Below are 11,223 nucleotides of genomic sequence, written 5' to 3'. Positions count from 1 at the left end.
GAAGTAGAAACTTGGTATATCCCTCAACCCCATACTTTAATGGCATACTACTGTGAATATCCATTAAGTGATAAGTGACTAAACGAGAGGAAAGCTGTCTCTGTATGTGGTTTCTGGACCGGTGTCATACACAGCTGTTACCATCACAAAAAGTTCCGCTATATTGTCATCCAACTCAAACGTGAAGACGTTACTGTCAAACACGTGATACCACACGACATCAGAGAATCCGAGTTCGGTGCCAACTGTCAGTATGTAGGACGTCTTCAGCCTGTCGGTCACTTCAAAAACCTGGGAACAATTAAGGGTGACAGTTCCTCCCTCAACTTCCGGGAATTCACATGGCGTTCCTGATAGAAACAAATACAGTATTATGATGTTTATATCAGAAAATTGTATACGTGTTTATACAGCACGATAAAGCCGTCACGAGTTATAGTATGGTTTCAGAGAAATTATTTGAATTGCGAGATATTGCACAACCTGTAGGTAGTGTGATGTCGATTAAACACCAACGAACATAGACATCTAGAATTGTAGTTTAACTTACTCTCTGCCATAGACATTCGTATATTTAAGTCATTTTATATATATCTTATGTCCTTGTCAAATTAATCTGTTACGAAAACGATTTTACCTGTCAATAACGGTGAGTGTCTGAGTACATATATGGTTGAGTTGATGCTCTCGCTGAAAACGCCTCTCTCGTTAGAGCCTCTTACTTCCAAGCCACATTCCGAGCCCTCCACGATGTTTAACGTGTAAGTTGTAACATAGCTACGGAAACCCACGTCTACCCACGATGTCTTGGAACCGTTCATGTAATCTATACGATACTGGTACGTGACGTCACCTACGGGGTAGTCAAACTCGTCCCAATGGAACTGAAGGTTCTCCCCGAACCTCGTCACGACCTGTCCAGTGACCGTGGTACCGTGAACATTTAGGAATTGTATTCGGCTGTCGGTATGTCCGGGAGGATCAAGAAGGATGGTGACGTCATTTGTACGGGTCTGTTTTATCATCCCGGCATTGTTTTCACACGTGATTGTACCAGTGATAATGGTGCCATGAGGGATTCTGAGGGGTTCTGAATCCACACTTATCTTAGATATATTGTCGGTCTGCATTCCTTCGGTTCTCCATATCGACCCTGTGAATACACAAGATTTGCATTCTAATGAATCGAAATCTGAGTTATTGTCTGACCATTTCTACTAAGGCACATATTTTCAGTACAGCAGCTGACTATATTGTCAGATGAGAATACTTACCGCATGATACATCACAGTGCACGTGCTGACTCTCCTTGTCCTCTACTTTCCACGTGATATGGATGACCACGTGACCCTCTGTTCCATCACTGTACTGAAGGAGTACGTCCGATATTGTTGGTGGAGTATGGTCAATAATAAGAGGCGATGACCGGAAGTAAGACCGCAGACCGACGTTGTTTTCCACCACTGCAGTAGCATATATAGGGGTTCCATGAGGTAGATTAACCGGAAACGCGTGATAGCCTCCCGTAAACACTGGCTCAAGTGCACGGACCTGGTATCCGTGTATAGTTGTCCCCACACCTAATTCTACTGATCGCACATCACTTTCTGGATCGATGAACTGCAACATGGCTGATACTGTAGAAAACGCTATCTGCTGCAGAGGTATCCGATAGGTTGAATAATTGTGTAAACTAACGTTACATCCATCCAAAACAACTCTGAGACTACCAAGGTCTACCTTCCTATCTGATGCTTTCACAGAAAGAACAAGGTTCTCCTTGGAATGAACAGTAAAGACATGGGAAAAAGACTGACGCACCAGATGAGCTTTAAATGAGTGATCGTTGAGAGTCACTATTATACCAGTATCTTCAGTGCTGTTTGATATGGTCACCAAAAGTCGATAGACAATTGAATCGTTTCCCAAACTTATCTTCCATTCTTCATTTGGTGTAGACAAATTAATTTCATGTGTTTCATTATACAGTGTAACGTAACTGGCACATTGGTAAGCGACTGGTGGGGTCGGATCGATAATCACCGGTGGAGAAAGAACTTCGTCACTTTCCTGTCCGGACGCATCCACGGCCTTAACTTTGATAATGTAACTCCTACCGGCCAGTAGATGTAGACCTCGCAGTGTAACTTTAGTGTCTCTGCCTACCGACTGGAAGGTCAAAGACGAGGAATTGTCTGAAATGTCAACAACTGCAACTTTATACAGCTGTATATGTGAATGTCTGTCCATAAAGCCGTTCCAGGAAGCTTCCATGGTATCGGTGGAAGCTTGCCCTAGGTGGTTTTTATAGTTCTTGGTATTGAACACAGTCCCAGGCAAAGGGCGTTCCGTGTCGACAACGAACCCGTCCGAGCTATAAGTAGTCGACACGTTTTGTGTATTAACAGCTGTCACTGTAACGTAGTATCTAGAACCAGCATGTAAATCCAGCTCACTCCAGGTGAAGTTCGAGGCCTTTCCAACATTAAGTACAGGTGACATGTCAGAGGCTTAAAAAGAAAAAAAAGATCAATTTGGAATAAGTCTTTTAAATAATCATCACTAAAGGGTATATTGTCCTGATACCTTTACTATTGACTACATGTTTTATTTCTATAATTTACAGTTTATTTATACATGTGTAACAGTGCCGAATGAGAAAACACGAAGTTAAACCGATAGTTACTCACCTCCAGGACTTGTCCCTAGTGACGTCAAATAATGAAGGATTCCACTTTGAGAGTCGGAGAATCCATTCCTCCAGCAGGCCGTAACAAAGTTTGTCACTTTGATGAATTCTACATGGGAATCGCAGTTATCTATTGAGACTTTTATGTGAAATCCTTGCAAAATAGTCGGAGGTGTACGGTCAATCAGTAGAGACTGTGAGCTGAATATCCTGTAGGTGTTTGTATCATACCAAGCTCTTATATACGTTATGTATTTATGGTCGTGTAACAGGGCGTTATCGCTGCTTACACAATGAACCACGCTGTCACTCATTCCTATATCATGCCATACCTCTTCTCGTAAGGTGTCAAATATACCAGCACCATACTCCATGTTTTCTAATCCCATACTCCACTCCATGCGTATAACGTTCAGATGAGATTGTAAAGAAGAAAGGATCCAGTTGGCACCCAAACATGCTGACGAAAGTGAATGAAGCGTATGGACGCCGATATCGTACCCACTATAGACACTCACAGACTGATAATTTGAGCTGTCTGTTTGGTTGCAGGTATTTGAATCGACAGTAGAGCATTTCTGTCCAAGGGCAGCACATGTACAGTCTTTGTTACAATAGTGGACATCACACGAATGCTTTTCTATCTTTAGGATTCCATAATCACCTTCCATATCTGTTTTAAGTACACGGGTGGTTACCCTTGTAGCAGACGTAACTAGTCCAGCATTGTTTTCCGCTATGATTGTCAGTATGATTTTACTGTCCACTTCCAGTTGTTGATTTACATTGAAGAAGCCATACTGAATGGCACCAGGTTCTCCAACATGTATGAGTGAAATGAAGCCGAGGGATAATTCATTACCACTATACGTCTCTCCAATACTCACGTGATACATGCTGATTCCTGATTCTACGTCTTCAAACCCATTCCACGTTACATTGATTGTAGTACCATTGTTCTGTAATCTCCACGACATGTCATCACCGAATCCTCCAATGTGTGGCGGTGATGAGTCGACTAACAGATATCCACTGTTAACCGCCGTACATAACCCGGCTCCATTGCATGCTACCACTGTCGCCTGGTAGCGGTCACCGCTGAGAAGCCAGTGTTCTGGTTTAAGTAGAATGGTGGTGTGATTTTCATTAAAAAGTTCCAGGTCTTCTATATACGTGTGGCCGTTATGGTGATTTGTGACGGAAACCTTCTGTCTTACAATGGGGGATTCATAGTCCTCAAACATCCACGAGATTTTGAGAACAGAAGTGTCCCATTGAGTGAAAGTGTCCTCTGAAATATTAGCTGTACTAGATGTGAATACAGGTGTCTGGCTACAGATCGGTTGAGTGACGTCGACCGAGAACATGTCTGACGTCACGTAGATGTTAAGTCCAACTTTGTTGTATGCCCAAACTGTGGCGTAAAGAGGCGATTGAATGGGAAGGTCAAGGCCAGTGAAGAGATGTTCGGTAGACAGATGTGTGTTGGTAAAAGGAATCACGTTACAAGCCGGATTGAGTGTGCTACTGATACAAACTTCGTAATGATCCAGGTCGGAATGGGAGTCGTGAAATCCCACCCAGAAAACCTCCACGTGTGATCTATACAACACAGTAAAGACTAAAATTAAGTTTCTGATTGTCGTTTAACTGTCGAGTTAATATGAATTAAAGAAAGCTTATTTCTGCAGTTTTCCATTTTGAGTCCTCGATATTTTCTCTAAACTAGGAACTTGCTATTTTTATTGAATCATTGTTAATACCTTTACCTCTGTCCTATATAATTTAGATGTCCTTCCGCTCGTCCTACAAGTACCTGGCCACGTATCGGGGGCGAATGATCGACCAAGACTCCGTTGGACGTGGCGTCCGTACACAGTCCTCCGGTATTGCAGGCCTGAACCGTGACGTAATAGATAACGCCCTCCTCCAGGGGTACAGACCATGTCATATCTGTTCATATATATGATGTTTATAACAATTTAGTAATAATCAGGGAAAATAGTAATAGGCGTGAAATACAGTAAATATCCTTCGGTCGATAGAGAATTCAAATATAAGAAATGCCATAACTCAATCCAAATCTGCGTTCACAAGGTCTACATACTATAGCTATTCATAAAATATCTAAAAATAATGGCTAAACACGAAGTCTGTTCATGTACACCTGACCATATCTAACACAGAAAAAATAAGAGAAATTACATCAGAAAATATATACATGTAGTATATATGATATAAATGTGGCACGCGGGAAAAGGCAGTGTTCTCGTTTAAGTAGAGTTGAGTTATGTGGCTAGGCCCCGGATATATATATATATTTATGAGGGTTAAGGTTAGAGTTACAATAAACTTGCGAAGTTATGGTGACGCAAAAACGATTACCACATACTTGTTCTCAGACCCACAAACGTAAAGCGTCTGACGTCTCTTTTGAATGGTCCCGTCCCCAGTCCGACTTTGTAGTGATCCACACCAGACTCGGGGTCAGCGAAGGCCTCCCAGGAACACACCAGGTGGCTGAAGTTGCGTTGGTAAGCAAAATCATTCTGAAAGAAATAACATGAGTGAAACGACAGAGACCTTTCTGTACCAAACGAACCTTAAATTCGATGATGTCTTTCCAACATTTGTCTTTTAATATCGTTTAAATAACCATGAAATACTAAATGTGTTTATATATATCCCGTCTCATGGTATCTACCGTTCATTCGTTTTCTGGTTTTATTTTGATATTTGTTTTGGTGTGAATAGATAACACCGGGTTGTTTGACGAGCATGTAGATAAATGATAATAAAACTATAATATAGGACATTATACTCACACTATAGCCGGGGCCTTCTCGGACAATTCCTGGTAAGGGATGAGTATCATCTAGAAGGAAATACCGTGACACGGCTACTAGTGACAATCCAGCTCGGTTGGTTACCTAAAATGGTGTATTTTTATACTCAAGTCTACAACAATGTAACATACAAAGTTTTCGATTCGATAAATAAAATCAAAATGACTCGGAAAGAGGGTATTTCATTACAATAATCATATCAAAACTATTTTTTGTTTCTTTTGACTGACGTGTTCAGCGTCCCGTAAGTACTATCGTTGCGCTGTTAAAGAACGAAAATCACACTATTGATATGTTTTTTGATAAAATTCGTTATTATTAATTTATTGCATAATGTCGCTTACCCGAAGAAATGCGTAATAGCGATGGCCATGCTGGAGGTCTAAATCACTGAAGTCAAAGAAAAACGTGGAGGGGTCTACATGTAGAAAGGAGACCACATCCGGGACATCGGCATAGTTCCCTATTGCTACTTCGTAATATTTAATTCCTGACTCCATGTCGAAGAATCCCTTCCAATGGATTACACGATTCTGAAGTGTCGTCACGTATCTGTGTACGTGTAAGTCTCCAACAAACAGTTTACCTTTTACTGGAGGAGTGTCGTCAAATACCACACCGTTAGAAATCGCTGTAGTGGCCAATCCGACCTTGTCTCTGGCTTTAATGGAAGAGAAACATTGGTTTCATATTCGGCTAGAGTATGAAACCTCTTAATAATCTGTTTGTGTCAAAATATATACCCCGTTATTTCCTATGCATCACACATCAACACAGCTGTAAATTGTGGTAAGAACTAAATTGTCTAAATGTATTAAATACCTTCTACCGTGGCGTAGTACACGATCCCTGATGTCAGGCGTGTATTCCGTACCAGTACTGATTGTTCCTCCCCAACATCTCTGTATGTCTGCACATCTTGTCCCATGGGATAGGACCCTTTGTACAAAAATGTTTTTATAAATTAGTGCCAATTCATGATGGCTACGTTGTGTTGGCGACGTAAATAAGCATGTAAAAATGAGCTCTATATAAATCAAAAGCAATATAAAGTTAATATCAGTCTTAGGTTATATTGATTATTTTCTTTTGTTGGAATATTGTCAATCACGTACCAATAGACACTTTTGTTTGACGCTAGATATGATTATTGGTTAAATGTGCGCTATGTGTCAATGACAAACTAAAGCCAAATGAAGTCAAGGAATATTGTAATTACGTACCAATAGCGTATCTGTACTGCAGGAATCCAACACCGTAAGAAGCGAAGTTGTCATGGAAATCTGTCCAGGAAATGAATACTTCATTGCTATCAGACAGATAACCTCCATTGGAGTGAAGGATGACAGACCCCGGACTTGGTCCAGTTTCGTCTATTATCAAGCCATCACTACAACCTTCGACTTTATCGAAATGTTCTACAAAGTCCTTTCTTGTTCGGTTACATGCTGCACTCCTGGCACAGATATAATATTTACCCTCGTCGAGATTTACCTTTCCGAAGGAAATGGCGCCTTCATTTGTTTCTCCATACATCAAACAGTTGATGTCACTATCACATGTGTCGCTTGGGATTTCTGACTTTGTCATGAGATACCAAGTTACTTTCCTGTCCTGTAGTCCGATCATACACGCGCCTAACTTTGGTCGGGTACGACTGTAATCTAACTCGAGTTCATGAACGTTATTCAGTTTCTCGCCAATATTTGAACTAAATATTGATAGCTTTAATTCAGAAAAGACAACAGAGTCCACGTCGATGTCATATACTATTTCTTTAGAGAATTTATTCTGATGAAATTGTATCTGTAATTGTTCACAACTGATTGTCTCTCTTCCGGAATGACAGAATGCTTGCAGACAAATGTAGCGTTGTGTAAAGACATCTGTGGGCATCTTTTTACATGCTGTTACCTGTATTACACATGAAAAGGATGAAAAGTACCGTCTTAGCAATAAAACATCAAAAAGAAACCATACGGGAATGTGACCATGAACATAACTAATATTGACTATGGCTTAATGTTCAGACAAAATCATCTTATTTCAGGTTGAAGAATTAATTCTGAGGATTTAATGTTGTGATAAGAGATTGTTAAATATATACAAAATATACTAAACGAATTTATGACTCATTGTACCAACGAAATATTCTTTACCTGGTATTGTTCGGTTCTATTTCCAACACTTGTGGTCCAGTCATGGTTCGTAGACATGCCGCTGTCACTATCCGCTATTCTCCACCGATAAAACAAGGCACCCGAGTCGGCTATATTCGAACACTGAACGTCACTCCAGGACACATTGATCGTGCTGCACGTGTCAGAATAGTCCATTAGAATGGCCGAGATCGGGCCAATGTGTGGTTCAATTTCTTCTACAAATCCATCGGAAACGACTCCAGCTAGACATGTCGTTGCAAAGCATACTTTGACTGAACCAAAAATATATTTTGAGTCCGTCATTGAGTTAGTGAATACAACACTTCGTAAGTCGGCAGTCGCGATTACCGTTTCAATGACACTAACACTGTTGTCCATGTCCTTCACAAACAAAGAGATCTCAAAGTGTGTGATGTAATTAGTGTAACCTTTTACCTCCCAGTGCACAGCTATAGGAGCACCAGCATAATGATAATCGATGTCCTTCTGGCATCGGAATACATTGAATCTCATCTCGGGAGCGTTTTCCGGAATATTTGAAGCGATAGTAAAAAGCGGACGACGATCAACTGGTGTAAACGTAATACTTCCTGGTTCACCTCTGTTGAATACGACATCATCGCTGGTAATAGTGATGACGTCATGCAGCTGTTCTGGGAACTGTACAGTATATCGGTGGCCGATGTGTAGTATTTGGTCACAAGATGCAGTAGCGTGTGGAAGAGTGTCGTCCGATTGCAGAGTCCATTGACATACAAATGAATCATTAGTACAGCCCAGACCATCAAAGACCGATATCATATTCAATACATCATCCTCAGAAAGTACCGTGAACCCATCCGAGGACGCAAGACCCGTCCCGGCACTGTTGTTTACTCGTAATACAGCGAAATAAGTAGTGTTCTTGGTGAGAGTTGCATTGCTTTGGCAGTGAAAGTTCTGATTCTCTACTGTGTGGAAGTTATCGATGTCGTCTATACCCGGACTGATCCCTAGGCCAACTTCGACAGTCACGGCTGTCATTTGATCGGATATACCTGTCCACGATACACAATAACCAGTGAGGGAAAAAGAAACATCTCTATCGGTGAATGGTTCCTCAGTTAATCCAGGATATATATCTTTTACTGACCCGATGGTTGGTTTATATATTGCGGGAAGGTGGATAGCTTCACTCATCACTGTGCAGTAATGACCAGCGATATTGAATACGTGTAGCTCGATATGTAATGGATTATCCACATCCATAACTAATTCCTGAAGATAGTCAATGGAAAGAGCCAGACAATCAGAAAGGTTTGTACAAACGGCTGTGTCGAATGCTTCCCAAGACGAAAAGCCTGAATTTCCCTCATTCTTCTCAAAATCTATAAAAAAGTTTTTCGCGTAAATTAAATAAAGGATGACAATTAAAATACAATTTACTATGTTGTTCACCAAAAATATAAGAAGTGTATTCATAAACCCTACTGTGCAATAAAATAATGGCTTATCATTAAATCTTTTGTTATCACAAAAATTGAAAATACTTACGAATTCGGTAGACAATGGATGAAACGTCTTCTCGCTGTTCAGCGTCTGTGAACATGTTCCTATGTAGGTTTGCTACCACATGAGACCCATTCTGATATAACGGTACTGACAAGGGACATATAGGTGCTGACTCGTCAATTACAAGAGGACCAAATGTTGCTGTAGTCGAAATGCCGGCTTTATTTACGGCCTTGATGAAGATGTAAAACTCTGTCCCGGTAGTAAAGCCAATATGTTGTTGTCCGAAGAATGTATTTTGGTGAACAGATTCAAAGTTCTGAAGATCTGGGAAATCAGCTGATAGAATGGTTGAACCAAATCCAACATAGGTTGTGCTGATTGGTATGTTATTGTTAAGGAATGTCCAGGAAAGACGAATGCTATCAACAGGAAGGTAGAAATGATGAAGGTTCGTCATACTGCAGGCATTAGTGTTATATGATTGGTTGTATTCTAGTGGCAGTAATTCGAGTTTAAATCCATTTGTAGTGTCTGTACATGGATGAGAACACAATGATGCTCCGGTTATATTTGTTCGTGTCAGCTTGTCAGAAATGAGCCAAATGTCACCGTTATAACATACTTTGTGTTTTCTTGTCCGTGCGTTGGAGAGTGTAACATTGGTTATTTCAGGTGGAGAGTCATTTTTTGTGAAGCCATCAGAACATACGGCAGATGAAGGTTCCATGGCACGATTAAACGCGATAACGGTAACAAAATATTTCCCTTGAGCTTGTATATCAAACTGGGTTGATGTTGATGTTGTATTTTTATACTGGATGTGTCCCGTTAAGTTTCCTGATGAAACTATTTCATTCTTTTGGAGACATCTGGTCGCAACAGCTACTTTGTAGAACTCAATTCCACTTTCATGATCAATAAAACCGTGCCAGTGAACAGAGATACGGGACTCACTGATGTAGTCAATATCTGTCTGGCCGTCTAATCCTTCGTAAACAACGCCATCTGCTGGTGGCGATTCGTCAACATCTACGTCGACTACAACTGACGTTGTCAATAGGGCCGTATTTGTAACTTCAATCTTGTAGTAGTACTTCCGGTTATGGTTACCTATATGAGTGTTGTTAACAGTTAATGCGTTTAGGTCAAAACTGAAGTGGACAAATTGGCAGATACCGACAAATGGACATATACACAACTGGGGTTCTGAACATGACGTCTGAAAAGAGAATTTTAAAAAATTTACGGAATTTGATTTGAAATTGATATGTATACAAATGTGAAATAGTATGCATTTAAGTATATTACAGAGGAGATGATTTAGATTGAAAGTCATAAAATATTGTTACATAATAATGGCTTATTATTATTACAGTTAATATGTCAATCTGAAGATAAATCTATATATCAATAAAGGCTAACCTCGTTATTGGTTTGTCGTACTCCTTCCGCTCCTTGTCCTATCAGTCTTTCCGGTTCTGTCTCGTAGAACCACCAGAGAACTTGTAAAAGTCCACTGTGAGTGTCGTACGAGTCAAACTCCAGCCACATTCTAAATAGATCCGTGGAATTGTGAACAAACAGTTGTTGGTGTCCATCCCGTACTAACCAGGCATTAGATATTACTGGAGGGCTCGCGTCAACGAAGAACTGAATGGATTCATCAAAAGAGTTTCCTACAATGTCACTCGCATTCAACATGAATCTGTATGTATCGCCATCCTTAACCGTATGTGGTATGCAGACACTCTCAGAAGATATGTTACTGATGACATTGGAAGAAATCGTTTGGCCATCAGTTTCCTTAATTAATTCGTAATTAAAATGGGTGATTCCATGCACGTTTGATGTTCCTATAACAGGCAATATTCCGTCTGTCTGATCGTAGGCTGGCGGGACGAGACCATGTTCGTCAGCGTCTATTGGTCTGAGAGGGTTAAAATGCACAAATTTGTCGTTATAGTACCGATCTCGCCAGCTAACACATATTTCACTATGTACGATTTGCCAGGTGTAGTTGGTATTTTCTGCA

The 11,223-nt window shown here is 40.5% G+C and overlaps 1 protein-coding gene across 1 annotated transcript; it reads right to left on the bottom strand.

The window, feature by feature from the left end:
• Positions 1–111: 111 nt before the first annotated feature.
• LOC117320520 lies at positions 112–10,902 on the bottom strand (the record flags this gene model as incomplete). The annotated part of the gene is given in 13 exon segments (XM_033875097.1): positions 112–350; positions 638–1,153; positions 1,275–2,510; positions 2,691–4,291; positions 4,459–4,642; positions 5,082–5,238; positions 5,515–5,619; positions 5,880–6,196; positions 6,358–6,474; positions 6,759–7,449; positions 7,695–9,064; positions 9,231–10,410; positions 10,614–10,902. Coding segments are annotated over 13 exon segments (7,992 nt in total), but the record flags the coding sequence as incomplete, so codon positions are not given.
• Between the last annotated feature and the right edge of the window lie 321 nt (positions 10,903–11,223).

Source organism: Pecten maximus, unplaced genomic scaffold (assembly GCF_902652985.1).
Source record: "Pecten maximus unplaced genomic scaffold, xPecMax1.1, whole genome shotgun sequence".
Lineage (NCBI taxonomy): Eukaryota > Metazoa > Mollusca > Bivalvia > Pectinida > Pectinidae > Pecten > Pecten maximus.
Note: the sequence above shows the minus strand (reverse complement) of the source record. Positions and strands in the feature narration are given on the sequence as shown.